This window comes from Geotrypetes seraphini, chromosome 1 (assembly GCF_902459505.1).
Source record: "Geotrypetes seraphini chromosome 1, aGeoSer1.1, whole genome shotgun sequence".
Lineage (NCBI taxonomy): Eukaryota > Metazoa > Chordata > Amphibia > Gymnophiona > Dermophiidae > Geotrypetes > Geotrypetes seraphini.
The window spans coordinates 198,769,276-198,787,310 of record NC_047084.1 but is presented as its reverse complement, the minus strand read 5'-3'; the positions used below and the strand labels follow the sequence as shown (position 1 = coordinate 198,787,310).

The following is an 18,035-nucleotide window of genomic DNA, read 5'->3' as shown; positions in this document are numbered from 1 at the left end:
CCATTAAGCCACTCAGCTATATGCAAGCATGTGTGGCCCAAAGGAACAGTGGAGCCCAGGAAGGCAGAGGAGCAGGAACCAGCATGATATATGGCTGGGCAGTTTATCCTCACAATGAAGTGGTGTGTATGGGAGGGGGGGAGGGCTGGGTGGAATACTACATGAAAGATGAATAGGATTGTTTATGCCGTGAGGGGAAGGGGCTCTAACAAGGTAGATGGGATGCTGTGTGCCATGGAAGGAGGGAGAGCTGCAGCAAGCTGAATGGGGTTAGGATATGCAGAGGGAGGAGGAGGTTAAAGGGCTGAAATAAGGTGGATGGAATAGTCAGGTGGTAGTGGTGGTGGGGGGGAGGGACGAACTAGAGAGAGCCCAACCAAAACCAGGCTCTTCTGTTTTCTGCCAAAACTAAATCTACAACCAAAATTGGCTGCTCAGTTTTGGCAGAAACCAAACTCGAAAATGAAACTGGCCTTGGCCCCGCTTCTTTCCCCCCATAGAAGAGCCATCTCCAACTCTCACCTGCTGGCGGCAGCTCTCTTCCCCAAACCCATCCCTTGGTGGCAGTTCTTCCTGGTTTTAGTGGCTCACTCTTGCTAATTCCTGTTCCTGCTTCAAAATGGCTTCTGGAGCTACTAGTGGCATTTTCACAGCAGCCGTTTAGAGAGTGGAACCGGCATGGGCAGGAACAAGCTTCATTAGGTCCTGCCTGAGCCAATTCCAATATGCCACTGGAAGTCTTGGAAGCAGTAGCGATTGGGTAACACTCCTGCTCCTTCTGAATTTAACATGGCAGACCCAGGAGGAGGCTGCTGCTGGGGAGGGTCGGGAGGGATTTTAGCTGAAAAGTGAAAAAGAGGAGAAGGGTAAGAAAGAGGTAGAAAAGCTAAAAGGGAATGATCAATATGTCAGAGGCAGGTATAGTGAGGGAACAGACAGACGAGAATAGAAAAGACAAATGGATAGCAGCCTCTTGAAGGAGAATTAGCAGGCAACAGGAAAGCAGAAAAAAGGTAAACAAAGGTAGAAGAAAAATATTTTATTTTAAATGTTTTAAATGAAATATGGATAATAATTAGCAAAAATATTGTTTAAATTTTGACAAATAAACTTGCAGAATTTGCTAATATTGTGCACAGAACTCCTCCAGGAGTAATATACAACCAATTTTAAATGGCACTGAACGTATAGCAGTGGCCTTCAACCCAGACATCAGATCCTACCTTACCAGTCTGAATATCAGAATTTGTTTGTTTTGAATTTGCATGACAATATGCATACAAATATATATTTAAGCATATTTATAGTGGATATATGGACAAACAGGCTGGACTGAGAAAAAGTTTGGGAACCACTGCTGAAAGGACTGAAAAAAAAAGAATTTTTAAGCAAGTTACTTTTGTATCATTAATTTTTATTTCTCCTTTTCGCTAACAAAAAAGGGGGGGCAAAAAGGTTAATTGTATTATCCCAGGACAAGCAGGCAGCATATTCTTAACGCATGGGTGACGTCACCGACGGAGCCCCGGTACGGACCTTTTTAACTAGAAAGTTCTAGTTGGCTGCACCGCGCATGCGCGAATGCCTTCCCGCCCGACGAGGAGAGCGTGGTCCCCAGTTTCTTCGTTTCCGCGGAGCGAAGAAGACGCATGTGTTTTCAACGGCCGTTGAAAAACTAATTTTTGCCTTCCCGCGCGCGTATTTTTTCACTTTTTTTTCCTTTTTTCTTATCGGATTCCCTTTATTTTTGTTTAAAAAAAAAACTCGTCGAGTTTTCCTTATTTTTTCAGGCCGGCCCCGGCGGGGCCTGTTGCCACCATACAGGCCTCCGGGTTCGATTTTGCGGAGGCCGTGTTTCCATTCATGCCCCCTCAACCAGGTTTTAAGAAGTGCCAGCGGTGTGCACGCCCGATCTCCCTCACCGACCCACACAATTGGTGCCTCCAGTGCTTGGGTCCAGAGCATCGGGCTGACACCTGCACCCGCTGTGCTACGCTTAAAAAGCGTACTTTGAAAAATCGGCAGATCCAGCAAAATATTTTGTTTGGTACCGGATCTGCCATGGAACCGGCTGCGACATCGACGGCACCACAAAAGTCGGCACCGACGACATCAACACCACCGGACCCTTCCTCGGGGTCATTGGGCCCAGGTAAGCCGGCTAAGAAGCCTCCCACTTCCCTTGAGCGCCCTCCTGCCACGGTTGCGACACCGGCCCTCCCGGCACCGCACCGGCTCCGCAAACGCTCCGCTCCGATCTCGGTGAGTGCCTCATCATCGGCCTCCTCATCGCCGGAGCGTAGAGCGGCACCTATGGTACCGAAGAAGAAAAAAGCGGTACCGGTGCCTCCCCTGGACGACCGCATCGCGGCCATACTCCAAACACAGTTACAGGAGCAGCTGCAACAACAGCTCCAACAACTGTTGCCGGCGTTGCTGGCACCGCAACTTCCGGTACAGGACCGGTCCGAGCCTCACACTGTCCCATCGGTGTCGACCCCCTCGGTACCGATTAATACTTCCCTGCCGGTGCTCTTGGCAGAAACACCTACAGTACATACCCGTGATGCTGCCGACCCTGTCTGGTCCCAGGAACGACATCGGTCTTCCTCACCCGGTACCGCCTCGGTGCGCTCAGGCAAATCTCTTTCAAAGACCCACCATGCCGAGCCCTCCACACCGATGTCCAAACGTACGCACCCCGACGTTAGGGACCCAGATTTGTGGGAAGACTCCCCTCACGGTACCAAGGAGGACGCTTCGTCAACCGACGAAGAACCCTCCATGACCGACACCGTCTCCAAACCAGAGCAATCCTCTTTCTCCAAATTCCTTAGGGAGATGTCAGCAGCTCTTTCCATTCCCTTAGAGTCCGACTCTAAAAAGTCTCAGGCTTTCCTCGATGCCCTAGACTTTGAGCAACCTCCCAAAGAATTTCTGAAGTTGCCCGTCCACGACATCTTACGGGAAACTTTCTATAAAAACTGGGAAGCTCCCCTCACGGTTCCTGGAGCCCCTCGTAAATTGGATAGCTTGTACCGGGTTATTCCAATCCCAGGGTTTGATAAACCTCAATTGCCCCACGAGTCCCTCCTGGTGGAATCTACTTTGAAAAAATCTCAGGGTTCCAGTGTATATGCCTCCACCCCTCCTGGCAGAGAGGGAAAAACCATGGATAAATTTGGTAAGCGCCTTTTCCAAAATGCCATGTTAGCCAATAGAGCCAACAACTACACCTTCCACTTCTCCTTCTACATGAAGCATCTGATGCAACAGCTCTCCTCCTTACAGAAATACCTTCCTGAACGTAAGGTCCCTCTTTTCCAGCAACATATTTCCAGCCTCCTCCAACTCAGGAAATTCATGGTTCGCTCCATCTACGACTCATTTGAGCTGACCTCTCGCGCATCTGCCATGGCGGTGGCCATGCGACGTTTGGCATGGCTGAGAGCCTCTGACCTGGACATTAACCACCAGGACCGCCTGGCTAACGCACCTTGTCTGGGTGATGAACTCTTCGGAGAGTCCCTGGACTCAACAACCCAGAAACTCTCAGCACATGAGACCAGGTGGGACACTCTGATTAAACCTAAAAAGCACCTGCTCGCACCTACAGACAGCAGTCTTCATACCAGCGCAGGTTCTCGGCCAGACCTCTCAACCCGCCTCAACAGCAGCCTCGCCGACCTTGTCAACAGCATCAATCTCAGGCTCGCTCACAGTCTCACCAACCTTCCAAGCCTCTCCCTCCGTCAAAACCGTCTCAGCCCTTTTGACTTTTTCCTCCAGGGCATAGCCAGTCTCCCATCATCCTTGCCTCTTCCTCAGCCTATCGGAGGTCGCCTCCAAATCTTCCTCAGCCGTTGGGAGGTCATCACATCAGACCAATGGGTCCTCAACATCATTCGCCACGGCTACTCTCTCAACTTCCAGACTCTTCCACCAGACAATCCTCCCGTAGAGTCTGCTTCTCACTCCTCCCAAACCCCCCTCCTCCTGAGGGAGGTCCAATCCCTCCTTCTTCTCAATGCCATCGAAGAGGTGCCTCCGGACCAAAGGGGTCAGGGATTCTACTCCCGCTACTTCCTGGTTCCCAAGAAGACAGGAGACCTTCGTCCCATCCTCGATCTCAGGGACCTCAACAAGTGTCTGGTCAAGGAGAAGTTCAGAATGCTCTCCCTTGCCACGCTTTACCCTCTTCTCTCTCAACACGACTGGCTATGTTCCCTGGACCTCAAAGAGGCCTACACTCACATCCCAATCAATCCGACTTCACGTCGCTACCTACGGTTTCAGATACAGCACCGTCACTATCAGTACAAAGTGCTACCTTTTGGCCTCGCTTCATCGCCCAGGGTGTTCACCAAGTGCCTTATTGTGGTGGCGGCCTTCCTCAGGTCTCACAACCTCCAAGTGTTCCCCTACTTGAACGATTGGTTGGTGAAAGCACCTACGTCTCCACTTGTGCTACAAGCCACTCATCACACCATCTCTTTCCTCCATCTCCTGGGGTTCGAGATCAACTACCCCAAGTCACATCTGCTTCCCACACAGCGACTTCAGTTCATTGGAGCAGTTCTCGACACCACACTAATGAGGGCGTTTCTCCCCTCTGACCGTCAACGGACCCTGCTCCACCTCTGTCGTCAGGTGCTCCTTCATCACTCCATTCCTGCCCGATAGATGATGGTCCTCCTGGGCCACATGGCCTCGACGGTCCATGTGCTTCCTCTGGCGCGACTCCACCTCAGGACACCTCAATGGACTCTTGCCAACCAATGGTCACAGACCACGGATCTTCTTTCTCATCCCATCTCTGTGACATCGTCTCTTCAGCAATCTCTTCAATGGTGGTTGAACTCCTCAAATCTTTCCAGGGGTCTACTCTTTCATCTACCCCCTCATTCCATGATCATGACCACGGATGCCTCCCCCTATGCGTGGGGAGCTCACCTGGGAGATCTACGCACCCAGGGACTCTGGACCCCTCAGGAGCGTCAACATCACATCAATTTCTTGGAACTCAGAGCCATGTTCTATGCTCTCAAGGCCTTCCAGCACCTTCTCTGCCCTCAGGTCCTTCTCCTGTGCACAGACAATCAAGTCGCCATGTACTACATAAACAAGCAAGGCGGCACCGGATCTCGCCTCCTTTGTCAGGAGGCTCTCAGCATCTGGACCTGGGCCACGGCCCGCAATCTCTTCCTCAAGGCTGTCTATATCCAGGGCGAACAGAACTCCCTGGCCGACAATCTCAGCCGCATCCTTCAACCTCACGAGTGGACTCTGGACCCTTCAACACTCCACTCCATCTTTGCTCGCTGGGGCACGCCGCAGGTAGACCTCTTTGCAGCGCCTCACAACCATCAGCTACCCCAGTTCTGTTCCAGACTCTTCTCTCCTCATCGTCTGACCCCAGATGCATTCCTGCTCGACTGGACGGATTGGTTCCTCTATGCCTTTCCTCCACTACCTCTGATGTTGTGGACGTTATCCAAACTCCGCAGGGACAGGGCCACCATGATTCTCATCGCTCCTCGGTGGCCTCGCCAACACTGGTTCTCCCTCCTGCTTCAGCTCAGCTCCAGGGAGCCCATTCCTCTTCCTGTGTTTCCTACTCTACTTATGCAGCAACGTCAGTCTCTACTGCATCCCAATCTGTCTTCGCTCCACCTGACAGCTTGGTTTCTCTCGGGCTGACCTCTCCAGAGAATCTGTCTCAGCCTGTCCGTCGCATTTTGGATGCCTCCAGGAAACCGGCCACCCTCCAATGTTACCATCAGAAGTGGACCAGGTTCTCCTCTTGATGTCTACTGCATCATCACGATCCCACCTCATTAGCGGTGGAAACTGTACTGGACTATTTGCTCTCTCTGTCCGACGCTGGCCTCAAGTCTACCTCAATCAGAGTCCACCTCAGTGCCATCACTGCGTTTCATGAGCCTATCCTCGGATAACCTCTCACGGCTCATCCACTGGTTTCCCGGTTCATGAGAGGCCTCTTCAATGTCAAACCACCTCTGAAGCCTCCTCCTGTCGTCTGGGACCTGAATGTGGTTTTATCAGCCCTCATGAAACCCCTTTTTGAGCCTCTTGCCACAACTTCGCTCAAACTTCTAACATGGAAGGTGCTTTTCCTCATTGCCATCACCTCTGCCAGGAGGGTTAGTGAGATGCATGCACTGGTCGCCGATCCACCGTTCACTGTTTTTCACCATGACAAGGTGGTTCTGCGTACCCATCCTAAATTCCTTCCCAAGGTGGTCTCGGCTTTTCACCTCAACCAGTCCGTTGTGTTGCCTGTCTTTTTCCCTAAACCCCATTCTCATCCTGGGGAACAGGCGTTGCACACGCTGGATTGTAAGCGTGCCCTTGCATACTACCTTGACCGTACCAGGGCTCACCGCTCGTCCCCTCAGCTCTTTCTGACCTTCGATCCTAACCGTCTAGGTCGTCCTGTCTCTAAACGGACGCTTTCCAACTGGCTTGCTGCCTGTATTGCGTTCTGTTATGCTCGGGCCGGTCTCTCACTGGAAGGTGCTGTCACGGCCCACAGGGTCAGAGCTATGGCTGCTTCTGTGGCTTTCCTCCGTTCCACGCCCATCGAGGAAATCTGCAAGGCTGCCACTTGGTCCTCAGTTCACACGTTCACTACTCACTACTGTCTGGATGCCTTCTCCAGACGGGATGGACACTTCGGCCAATCTGTGTTACAAAATTTATTTTCCTAATGGCCAACCATCCTTCCTCCCTCTGTTAGCTTGGAGGTCACCCATGCGTTAAGAATATGCTGCCTGCTTGTCCTGGGATAAAGCACAGTTACTTACCGTAACAGGTGTTATCCAGGGACAGCAGGCAGATATTCTTACGTCCCACCCTCCTTCCCGGGTTGGCTTCTTAGCTGGCTTATCTTAACTGGGGACCACGCTCTCCTCCGTCGGGCGGGAAGGCACTCGCGCATGTGCGGTGCGGCCAACTAGAACTTTCTAGTTAAAAAGGTCCGTACCGGGGCTCCGTCGGTGACGTCACCCATGCGTTAAGAATATCTGCCTGCTGTCCCTGGATAACACCTGTTACGGTAAGTAACTGTGCTTAACTGTCGCATCACTTTTCACTGATTGCTTAGGAGGTGATCCAATGGGACAATTTGGGATTGAAAATATAGACAATGAGTGGAAAGTTTGTGTTAGAAAACCTTTGGACAGAGAAGAAAGGGATAATTACATTCTGAATATCACAGCTACTGATGGGAACTTTGCTGCAAAAGCTATCGTTGAAGTTAAAGTTATTGATGCAAATGACAACAGCCCTATCTGTGAAAAGGTAAGTGTGTTTTTTGTTTTTGTTTTTTTTAGTGCTGTCTCTAAATTCAATATACTATATAGCAGGATCTTACTTCTATACAATTTTTAGGATTTTGAGGGTTGTGAGTGATTATGATTTAAGAAGGGGGTTTTTTTTTGTTGTTTTTTTGTTCTAATCAGGGGCCTGAAAAAATATGGACACAATATGCAAAACTCTATGTTTCCAGGTTTTCAATTATCTGCTTCTTTTTCTAGTGGCTTTGTAGTTTGTATGTTTGATGTTCCAAGCAGCTTTTCCTCCTCCCTCAGGCTGAATAGACAGCTTGTGGAGATTGAGAATGTCATCTTAGAAGTACAATGCACCCCTAAAACAGCAAAGCAGTGTATCTATTTATGGAAATGTATTACCTTCCAATCCAAGAAAAATCTTTCCAGTGGCAGGGTACAAATAGAACCAAAACTTTTACCATAGGCTTAACAAACCCTAGTACTCAGTACTCGGAACCTCCTACTAATCCCATCAACCTTCTTATTTCAAGCACCAAAAACCTCAGTAAGCACTTTTAACTTCTTATGAAAAGTCCCCAAGTCTTTTTTATGCAATTCTAAAAGTAAACTATTCCACAAGTCTGGTCCCAAAACGTAAAATACCTGTGACTGAGTGATGACTGATCTCAGTTACCTACAGGAGAGAATCTTCATCAGCCTCTTATCCTCTGAGCACAAACTCACCCATAAAAAACAGTCTGACCAACCTTTGTAGATATAAGAATAGCCTTACTGGGTCAGACCAATGGTCCATCAAGCCCAATAGCCAGTTCTCATGGTGGCCAATCCAAGTCACTAGCGCCTGACCAAAACCTAAGGAATAGCAATATTCCATGCTATCAATCCATGGCAAGCAGTGACTTCCCCCCCTGTCTTTGTCAATAACAGACTATGGACTTTTCCTCTAGGAACTTGTCCAACCCTTTCTTAAAACCAGCTACGCTATCCGCTCTTACCATATATCGGAGCCAAACCACAGATGATCTAAAACATCAAGAAAAGAATTTTAAATTTCACCAGACCTGAAATTGGAAATCAACTGTGGGGCGATGTGACTGAAATGATGGCTAGTAACAAGTCCTACTGCTGCGTTCTGTACCAACTGTAATGCTCTTATTGAGGCATTTGGTAGGAAGGTTTGGCCCTACCAACATGCAATAATGGGCAACCACCTAGGGCAGCAGCTTTTTGAGGGGGTGGGGGAGCAGCAAGGCAAAGCAGGCAAAGCAAAACATTAGTTTCTGATGATAACTCAAACTCATTAAACAACAGGAAATGCTTACTAGTCGCTTACAAATAGCCCATTTACCAAGATTGTTCTGATAATGATTACTGGTAGTGGGAGGACCAGAAGTCTAGAGATTACTTGGGAAGGGAGGCACAATTCTAAATGTTTTCCTTAAGGTGCCTAATATCTTTGCATTGACCCTAATAGTAGGCTCAAATCAACATCATTGCCATAATCTAGATGCAAAATGGCCAACACTCGCAAGCCTTTATGAAAATCGCCTTGTCAAACATCTGCAAAAGATGTAACTTACAAAATGCAGCACATGCTTCTAAATACTGTACACGTGTCCTCATTGTTAATAAGTATCCAACATGAGATCCAAGCTTCTGATATCCTCTGAAATTTTCCAGCCCCTCTAATGTCTCCAATATAGATTAAATCACTCCCATGGTTTCAGTTTTAGAGAAATTAAGAGTTAGCTGATTCCTCTTAAACCAGAAATTTGCCTCCTCCAAACAATTCCTCACATAAACTGAGGTTTATTCCTGCACATCTTAAGATTTAGAAAATCAACTGGATATAATCAGCATAGAAACAACAAAAAGCACTTCAATAAACAAAAAGCAATGGTGTTAGAGCTTGAAAAAGTCACAAAATGCAAGAATCTACAAATTGAAACTGAAAGACTATGGAAGAAAAAAAAATCATAAGTAGTACCTATAATGGCCTCCTTTTACAAAGCATGTTAGCAAGGGCTTGCATGGTAAATGCTCTGAAGCCCATAGAGATTTAAAGGGCTTTGAGGCTTTTGACACATAGCACTAGCGCCACTTTGTAAAAGGTGGCCTATAATAGGAACCTTATGAACCTTACAAATACATTGGAAAAATGTTTGACATCACAAAACATCAAAGGGATAATACCCTGCCAGTTGCAAAAAGAGCTTTAATTGGAACTACGTTCATACTTGGATGCCATTGCCACTATTCCTAATCCCTTGGTTGCAGTTCGAATTTGCAGTGCCTAACTTTAATGATATAAAGAAATAAAGACACCCCTAGGATTGTAAAGTGGGCTAACTTGGTGAATGTGCAAAAAAAGCAAGATCACTTGAAATTGGATAAAAAATCTGACTAGGAGGTGCTGTCATGCAGAAACCCTCCAAAAAGCTGATAAAACGGTGACAGTTTGAAATCAGAACAAAAATAACTCCTTAATTCAGGGTAACAGGTGTACATCTTGATGGCTCTGCAGAAGAAAAGAAAAACTTGAAGGAGTTCTGTGATTAGGAAATCATGTGCATACATGTAGGGCTTCAGCTTAAGAAACTTTTCTGTGCAAGCTGTGTCAGATGGCATCACTCAGTGTGAGGCTTCGCTTTGCTGTTTGTCCTTGAACACATGGTATTATGCCCTTAGTATACAGTTAAAATTGAACTGGCATTACCAAGATTGTTTTGATCATGATTCCTCCATACTACCTCAACCAGACACAGAAAAACACCCACCCCATTCACATACCCTCCAATCAAAGAAGTTAAACAGAAAAAACTTTACGACGGCTTCCTAGCCACTCAAGCAGCAAAACTGGATAACCAAATCTCCAATCTTCTGCTAACAATCACCGACTACAAGTTGTTCAGAAAAGAAATAAAACCATACTCTTCAAGAAATCCCTGAAAAAGTCTTAACATCATGAATACCCTCCTTCTTCTTATCTTTTTCCTGACGCTCTGAGACTACCTGACCTAATCTTTTGTAATCCGCCTTGAACCGCAAGGTAATGGCGGAATGGAAATCTCTAATGTAATGTAATTTAATTATCTGTTCCATTTGACATATTGCATTATGTTTGTTCAATCCAACTCTGTACTTAAGTATTTTATCAATTTCTGAATGCAGTCTGCAATATGTTTAAATTTCAATGTTTTTTTGTGTTTTGGGGGTTTTTTGTTGTTTTTTTTTAAATGCTTTAGGTTTTGTATACTGACACGGTTCCAGAAGATGCTGTTCCTGGAAAAGTGATCTTGCAGGTCTTTGCTACAGATGCTGACATTCATTCCAATGCACAGATAACATACACTCTTCTTGGTAACGGAGCAGAAAAATTCAAGCTAAATTCAGATACAGGTAAAGTCTGTCTGGTTTTGAAAGAGAGGAAAATTTTTACTGTAGTTTTGTAGAAAAGTATTTTTTACTGCGAGTTGATTTGTAATGCATGCCTATATGCTCTGCAGAACCACAGAATTCATTAGGTAATATGGTATAATCTTGTGAAATGTGAGTTCCTTTTTAGACCTGAATGCCTCAGAGAGGAGGCAACATAAATGTTTCTAAATGGCTCTACTTAAATATACTAGAGCAGTGTTTCCCAAGTTGGTCCTAGAGTACCCCCTTGCAACAGCAGCAGAAGAACAAAACCTCCACGAATCGCAAATCAGAGAAGAAACAGCAGAGGGGGCGGAGGAAAGTATTCAAGCAGGTGAATTTTATTAGTATAGAAAATCGATTCAATAGAAAACAAGTTTCGGCCACACAGGCCTGCTTCAAGGGTCTAGAGCTGAAGAATAAAATAAAACTACAGTCATAACTTTTACTATGTTCTTCAGATCTTGACTCTTGAAGCAGGCTTCTGTGGCTGAAACACATTTTGTGTTGAGTCAGTTTTCTGGACCAGTAAAATTCACCTGGATGAACATCGTTTGGTCATACTTTTCTCCATCCCCTCTGCTGTTTCTTCCCTGTTACCCCCTTGCCAATCAAAATAATCATAATGAGTATGCATGAGATTGATGTATGCAAATCTCTTCATGCATATTCATTGTGGATATCTGAAAACCTGATTGGCAAAGGGTACTCCAGGGCTGATTTGGGACACTGTGCTAGAGCATGTATTTTTGTTTTTAAAATATTGACTAAAAGAGCTCAGTTTATTTATAACACAGTAATAGAACTTTAGAGCAGCCCTTCTCAAACCTATCCTGGAAGCACATCAAGCCAGTCAGGTTTTCAGGATATCTATAATGAGTATGCATGAGAGAGATTTGCATACAATAGGTCTCCAGTATGTGTAAGTTTATCTCATGCATATTCATTATGGATATCCCAAAAACCTCCAGGAGAGGGATGAGAAGCACTGTTGTAAAGATGGAAACATGATGGGCTTGCGGCGGCAGCGAAAAGGGCGAACAGATTGCTAGGAATGATTCAGAAGGGGATCATGAACAAATTGGAGAAGGTTATCATGCTGCTGTACCGAGCCATGGTGCACCCTCACCTGGAGTACTGTGTCCAGCACTGGTTGCCATACATGAAGAAGGACATGGTACTACTCAAAAGAGTCCAGAGAAGAACGACTAAAATGATTAAGGGGCTGGAGGAGTTGCCATACAGTGAGAGATTGGAGAAACTGGGCCTCTTCTCCCTTGAAAAGAGGAGACTGAGAGGGGACATGATTGAAACATTCAAAATACTGAAGGGAATAGACTTAGCAGATAAAGACAGATTGTTCACCCTCTCCAAGGTAGGGAGAACGAGAGGGCACTCTCTAAAGTTGAAAGGGGATAGATTCCGTACAAACGTAAGGAAGTTCTTCTTCACCCAGAGAGTGGTAGAAAACTGGAATGCTCTTCCAGAGTCTATTATAGGGGAAAACACCCTCCAGGGATTCAAGATAAAGTTGATAAGAGGCTGGACTCATTTAGAGTACTGGTTTTTGATCTGGGGGCCGCCGCGTGAGCAGACTGCTGGGCACGATGGACCACTGGTCTGACCCAGCAGTGGCAATTCTTATGTTCTTATATTTATCGCATCCCATACTTATTTGCACAGAATGCAATACCTTTTTCAATGAACATGGGGAATGTATTGGACTTTAATTTTTATAGTTCTGAAATTGTATGAAGAACCTCAAAACTTTCCAAGATTAACACGCTTATGTCACTATTCAGTTTAAAGGATTCTGCTTCTCAAATGTTGATGATGTAAAAATGAGCCCAGGTATGATCTTGTATATTATTTAGTACAGCTGTTACAGCCATTGCTAAAATCACTCTGAAAAGAAAATGCAGTACAGTAGAATCTCAGTTCTTGTTGGTGGATACTGGATAACACAGAACTCAATTTCCCCCTTCCCCTCCCCCCTCCGAAGCACCAGAACAGCAGTGGTCCTGAGCTGCTAAGCCCCCCTCCCTCCCTCCAGCCCCAAAACAATAGAATCAGGTGGCAGCCCGGAGCCATGCACTCCCTCCCTCCTTTACCCAAAGCAGTAGCCGGTCAGCAGGAGACATTTCTCAAAGCAGGCTGCTCACGGCCTGCCCCGGCAGGGCCTTTCACTTGATGCGTTCGAATGGTGCATCAGAGGAAACTCCCTGTCGGGGCTGACCATAAGCTGCCTGTTTTGATGCTGCCTCCTGCTGACCAGCTGCTGCTTCAGATAAGGAAGGGAGTGAGGGGGTTTCATGACTCAGAACTGCTGCCTGCTTCTGCTGCTTCAGCGCTTGAGGGAGGGGGGGATTGCGGCTCAGGACCGCTGATGCACTGGTGTTTCGGGTCGGGAGAGAGGTGGGGTTCGCGGCTCAGTACTGCCACTGCGTGTAGTGGTTGGAGGCTTGAGGGAGGGGTTTTGCGACTCAGGACTGCTTTGGGAACCCCCCCTTCCGTTGACGTTGGATGAGATTCTATTGTATTAAACTGATACAACATTGTAAGCCGCTCAGACAACTTGATTGAAGGGCGGACTAGAAATGTGAATAAACTTGAAACTGTGGTTCTCTGAACTTCAGGCCTATTTCTTGATTTACAGGTGAACTGAAAACTTTTGCCCCACTTGATCGAGAGTTGCAAGCAGTTTATCATCTTCTAGTCAAGGCCACCGATGGAGGAGGAAGGTTCTGCCAAACTGAAATCATTCTCTTACTTGAAGATGTGAATGATAATGCACCTGTATTCACAGCAGATTCTTATACCGTTACAGTGTTTGAAAGCACAGAGCCCAAGACGTTGCTTATGAGAGTTCTAGCCACTGATGCAGATACAGGTACAGTATAAATTAAGTTCTCTATTAAATTGATGTGTGTGTGTGTTTGTTTAAAGATCAGTACAATAGCCCACCAGAAAAACAAAGCTAATCTCCAATTTCTACTCATGTGCCTTTGACCTTGAGAAAATTATTTCCTCCTCCATTGTCTCAGCTCCAACTTAGATCAGGGGCTCTTGGCCCCAGTCCTGGGGACACCCCCTAACCGAAGACAGATTCCAAGATATTTGCTATGACTTGCATGAAAATATATCTTTTGGATATTCCTTGTGGATGCCCTTAGGACCAAGTGGATAACCACTGCCTTAGATTGTAATCCCTCTTGACCAGAGGAGTTCCTGAATTGTAACATGCCTTGAACTTGAAGAGTAAGGAAATCAGAAATCCAAAGTAGGATGCAGTCCTTTGATCCATACATTTTCAGGTTATTGAAGATTCAGCAAATGTTTTTTTACTCATTTTAGCATTATTTGTTGACAATGTTTTTGAGATCTGAGAGAGCTAGCTTCCTGTTTTTATTACTTCAGTTAGCAAGAGTGCATGCCAGTTGCATTTTTTTCTATCAATTAAGAAGAAAATACCAGATGTTGCCTTTTGGAGTGTTCTGTTGGCTGCATTTGTACACTCTGATAAGTTAGATCACATTCAGACCAACATAGGCTTGTTGTGGATATAACATAACATAAAAGTTTATTTATATACCGCAAAACCTTGCAGTTCAATGCAGTTAACAAATTAAAAAAAGAAAGAAACTGTAGAAACACAGGGGGTCTTTTACTAAGGTGTGCTAGCCGATTTAGCTTCGCTAAATGCTAATGCACCCATAGAATATAATGGGCGCGTTGGCATTTAGCGTGCGCTAAATCGCTTAGCGCACCTTAGTAAAAGACCCCCACAGTGAAATACAAAATCAAACTATCAAATATTTTTGAATAAATAAGTCTTCAACAGTTTCCTAAAAGGTTGGTAAGAGACGGAGCTAGCTATCAAATTACAAAATTCTTTAAACTTAGCGAAAACTATGAATGAACCAGCTTTCTTAATATCGTTAGATGCAGAGAAAGCATTTGATAGAGTGGAGTGGAAATTTATGTATCAAGCTTTAAAATGGTTTGGAATAGGTCCCTTTTTTATTAAAATGATTCAAACATTGTATAGCTCTCCTGGAGCAAGATTAAATATAAATAATAACATTTCAGAAAGATTTAACTTGTTACGGGGGGTTAGACAAGGTTGTCCTTTATCTCCCTTACTTTTTGATATTGTTCTTGAACCCTTATTAATTGCAATAAATCAAACTAAGGGAATAAAGGGGATCACATTTTCAAATTGGGAATATAAATTATCTGCATATGCAGATGATATTCTTTTATATTTGAGGAAACCGGAAGATACCATTCCATGTTTATTAAATTTATTAGATAAATTTGGTAAATTTTCTGGATACAAAATAAATTGGGAAAAATCTGAAGTTCTTCCAATTAATGTCCATTGTACCAAAGGATTATTTGATTCATATTCATTCCAATGGAAAGAGGAAGGAATAAAATATTTAGGAATTGTTATTAAAAATACAATTGATGATACAGTAACAGAAAATGAAAAAATTTTATTAAAAAAAATAACTGAAATGTGCGAGCAATGGAATCCTTTACATCTTTCATGGTGGGGAAGAGTTCAAACAATAAAAATGATGATCTTACCTGTGGTTTGTTATCAAATGAGTATGATTCCGATATTTTTTCAGGGGTCATTTTATAAAAAATTAAATAGAATACTTACAAAATTTGTTTGGTTTGGGAAAAGGCCAAGAATCGCTTTAGCAACATTACAAAAAACAATTAGAGAGGGAGGGATAAATTTTCCAAATTTTTATAGGTATCATCAAGCCTATATTTTAAGACAGGGTATGTATTGGATCCTCCCAGACCTCATGGAGAATGTACCAGACTGGTTATATTTAGAATGGCGACTCCTGTTTCCATTATATCCGGAACATCTTATAAGTATAACAATGCCCAAGAGATATAAAGATCACAGAATTTTATTAGATACATGGAAAACATTAAGATTTATTAGTAATATTACAACAGATCCAATAACTAAATCGTTAAATCAATCCATTTGGGTAAACTCCAGGATCAAAATTGGTGGATTCAAAATAATATGGAAGCAATGGATAATTGCAGGTATACGGTCTTTAAATGATGTTATAGTAAATGGATCCATGCTTAGTTTTTCACAATTGCAACAGAAATTTGGATTGAACATAACACAACATTTTAAATGGATGCAATTGAAGCAAGCCATCCAGGAAGGGTTCCCTGAATGGAAAAATCTTAATACTCAATATAGTTTGCAAATCCTTTGCTTTCAGGCAGATTTTTTGGGACACCAAGCCGCAAAATGGTATAAATTATTATATGGATTTTTAAATAAAAAAAAAAGAACAGGACTTAGGGACATTTGGAGTATTGAGATAGGACAGACAATTTCTGCAACTCAATGGCAAAAATTTTGGTCCTGGAGAATACATACTACAATGTCAGCATCTATGAGTCAAACATGGTTATTTTTATTACATAGAGTTTTATGGACCCCTACTCGGTTACAAAAAATAGATAGTTCTAAATCTAATAGATGCTGGCATTGTAAGATAGAAATTGGGACATTAGATCATTTAATCTATTTTTGTCCCTGTATAAATGCCTTTTGGAAAACAATTTGGCCCCAAATTAATATATTATTAGAAAATCATGTTGGACTTACATATGACACAATTTTATTTGGAACAGCAATGAGAACACAGAGTCCAATATCAGCAAACAATAATAAACTTTTATTGATATTAACAGGGGTCGCCATACAACAAATTACTCAAAACTGGAAAGATCATACAAAATTAAATTTCACTTTTTGGTGGAATTCTATTTGCCATATATATAAGATGGAAAAAGCAATAGCGTTACAACATGGTTATATTAAAAAATTTAATAAAATCTGGGGACCATTGGCTCTTTTTTCTAAAGATCAGATATCATAGCACAAGGATAGATCATATAATAGGGGTTAGGGTGGGTACAATATTATAATAACAGATGATTTATAATTTATTGCAAAAGGGGTCTTTATATATGTTTGTATTAAAATATATATTGATGGATATTCAAGTGTATATTGAAAATTATATGTATTATATATTTATCACTTGATGTAAGAAATTTAAAATGAATAAAGAACTTTAAAAAAAAAAAAAAATTACAAAATTCCTTATCCCCTGTCATGGCCTGGAAAAGCAGTAATCTATGAAAACATCTTTTATACAAAGAACATTTTACAGATGGAAAAGCAAACTATGTAAAAGTTCATAATGAACGTTTAGAACCTACAAGCAGAAAATGATCTACAAGATAATCGGGTGCTGGACCATGTGTCACCTTGTAGCATATACATCCAAATTTAAATATTACTCTTGCTTTAGCTGGAAACCAGTGACGTTTTCAATAATAGAAACATGATAGCAGATAAAGGCCAAATGGTCCTTAAAGTCTATCTATCCGCAATAACCATTATCTATTCCTCTCTAAGACATCCCACATGCCTATCCCACACTTTCTTGAATTCAGTCTCTTTCTCCACTACCTCTTCCAGCAGACTGTTCCACATATCTACCACCCTCTCTGTTTATAAAAAATATTTTCTTAGAGTACTCCTGAGCCTATCACCTCTTAACATCATCCTATGACCTCTCATTCCAGACTTGACTTATGCGCATTTAAACATCCGACTCCATCCTTTTTATATCTTTTTGAAGGTGCAGTCTCCAGAATTGTACACAATATTCTAAATGAGGACTCACCAGAGTCTTATATAGGGACAACAATACCTCCTTTTTCCTACTGGCCATTCCTTTTTCCTATACACCCTAGCATCCTTCTAGCTTTCACCGTCACCTTTTCAACCTGGTTGGCCACCTTAAGATCATCACATACAATCACACCCAAGTCTTGCTCTTCTATCATGCACATGTTCTTCACCTCCTAAACTGTACCGTTCCTTCGGGTTTTTGCAGCCAAAATGCATGACCTTTCATTTCTTAGCGGTGAATGGCCTTGACCCCACAGTTAATAGAGGGAATGCACGCAAAATAATCTTCAATCACGCAGTCCAGCAGCCCCTCCCTCCTTCCTCCCAATTGCCATGGTCCAGGAATCTCCCTCCCTCTTTCCCTTCCCCTTCCTTTCGCTGGCAATTTATATTTTTCTCGCAACAAGCATCCGGAGCCTTTTCTGAAGTCATGTATGGCTGCCTGAAACGTCTGCTCTGATGCAACCGGAAACAGGAAATTGCATAAGAGGAGAAGTTTCCAGCAGCTGCACACAATTTCAGAAAAGTCTCCAGCTGCTTGTTGAGAG

General features: G+C 43.6%; 1 protein-coding gene across 7 annotated transcripts in view; it reads left to right on the top strand.

Annotated features, from left to right (window-relative positions):
* FAT1 (FAT atypical cadherin 1) overlaps positions 1 to 18,035 on the top strand; it is a 363,497-nt gene that overhangs the window by 244,079 nt on the left and 101,383 nt on the right. For all 7 annotated transcript variants that reach the window (XM_033943896.1, XM_033943897.1, XM_033943893.1 and 4 more), the window contains exons 11-13: positions 7,127 to 7,323; positions 10,559 to 10,712; positions 13,387 to 13,620. In XM_033943896.1, coding sequence (XP_033799787.1) covers positions 7,127 to 7,323; positions 10,559 to 10,712; positions 13,387 to 13,620 — 585 coding nt within the window. The remainder of the gene's footprint in view (positions 1 to 7,126; positions 7,324 to 10,558; positions 10,713 to 13,386; positions 13,621 to 18,035) is intronic.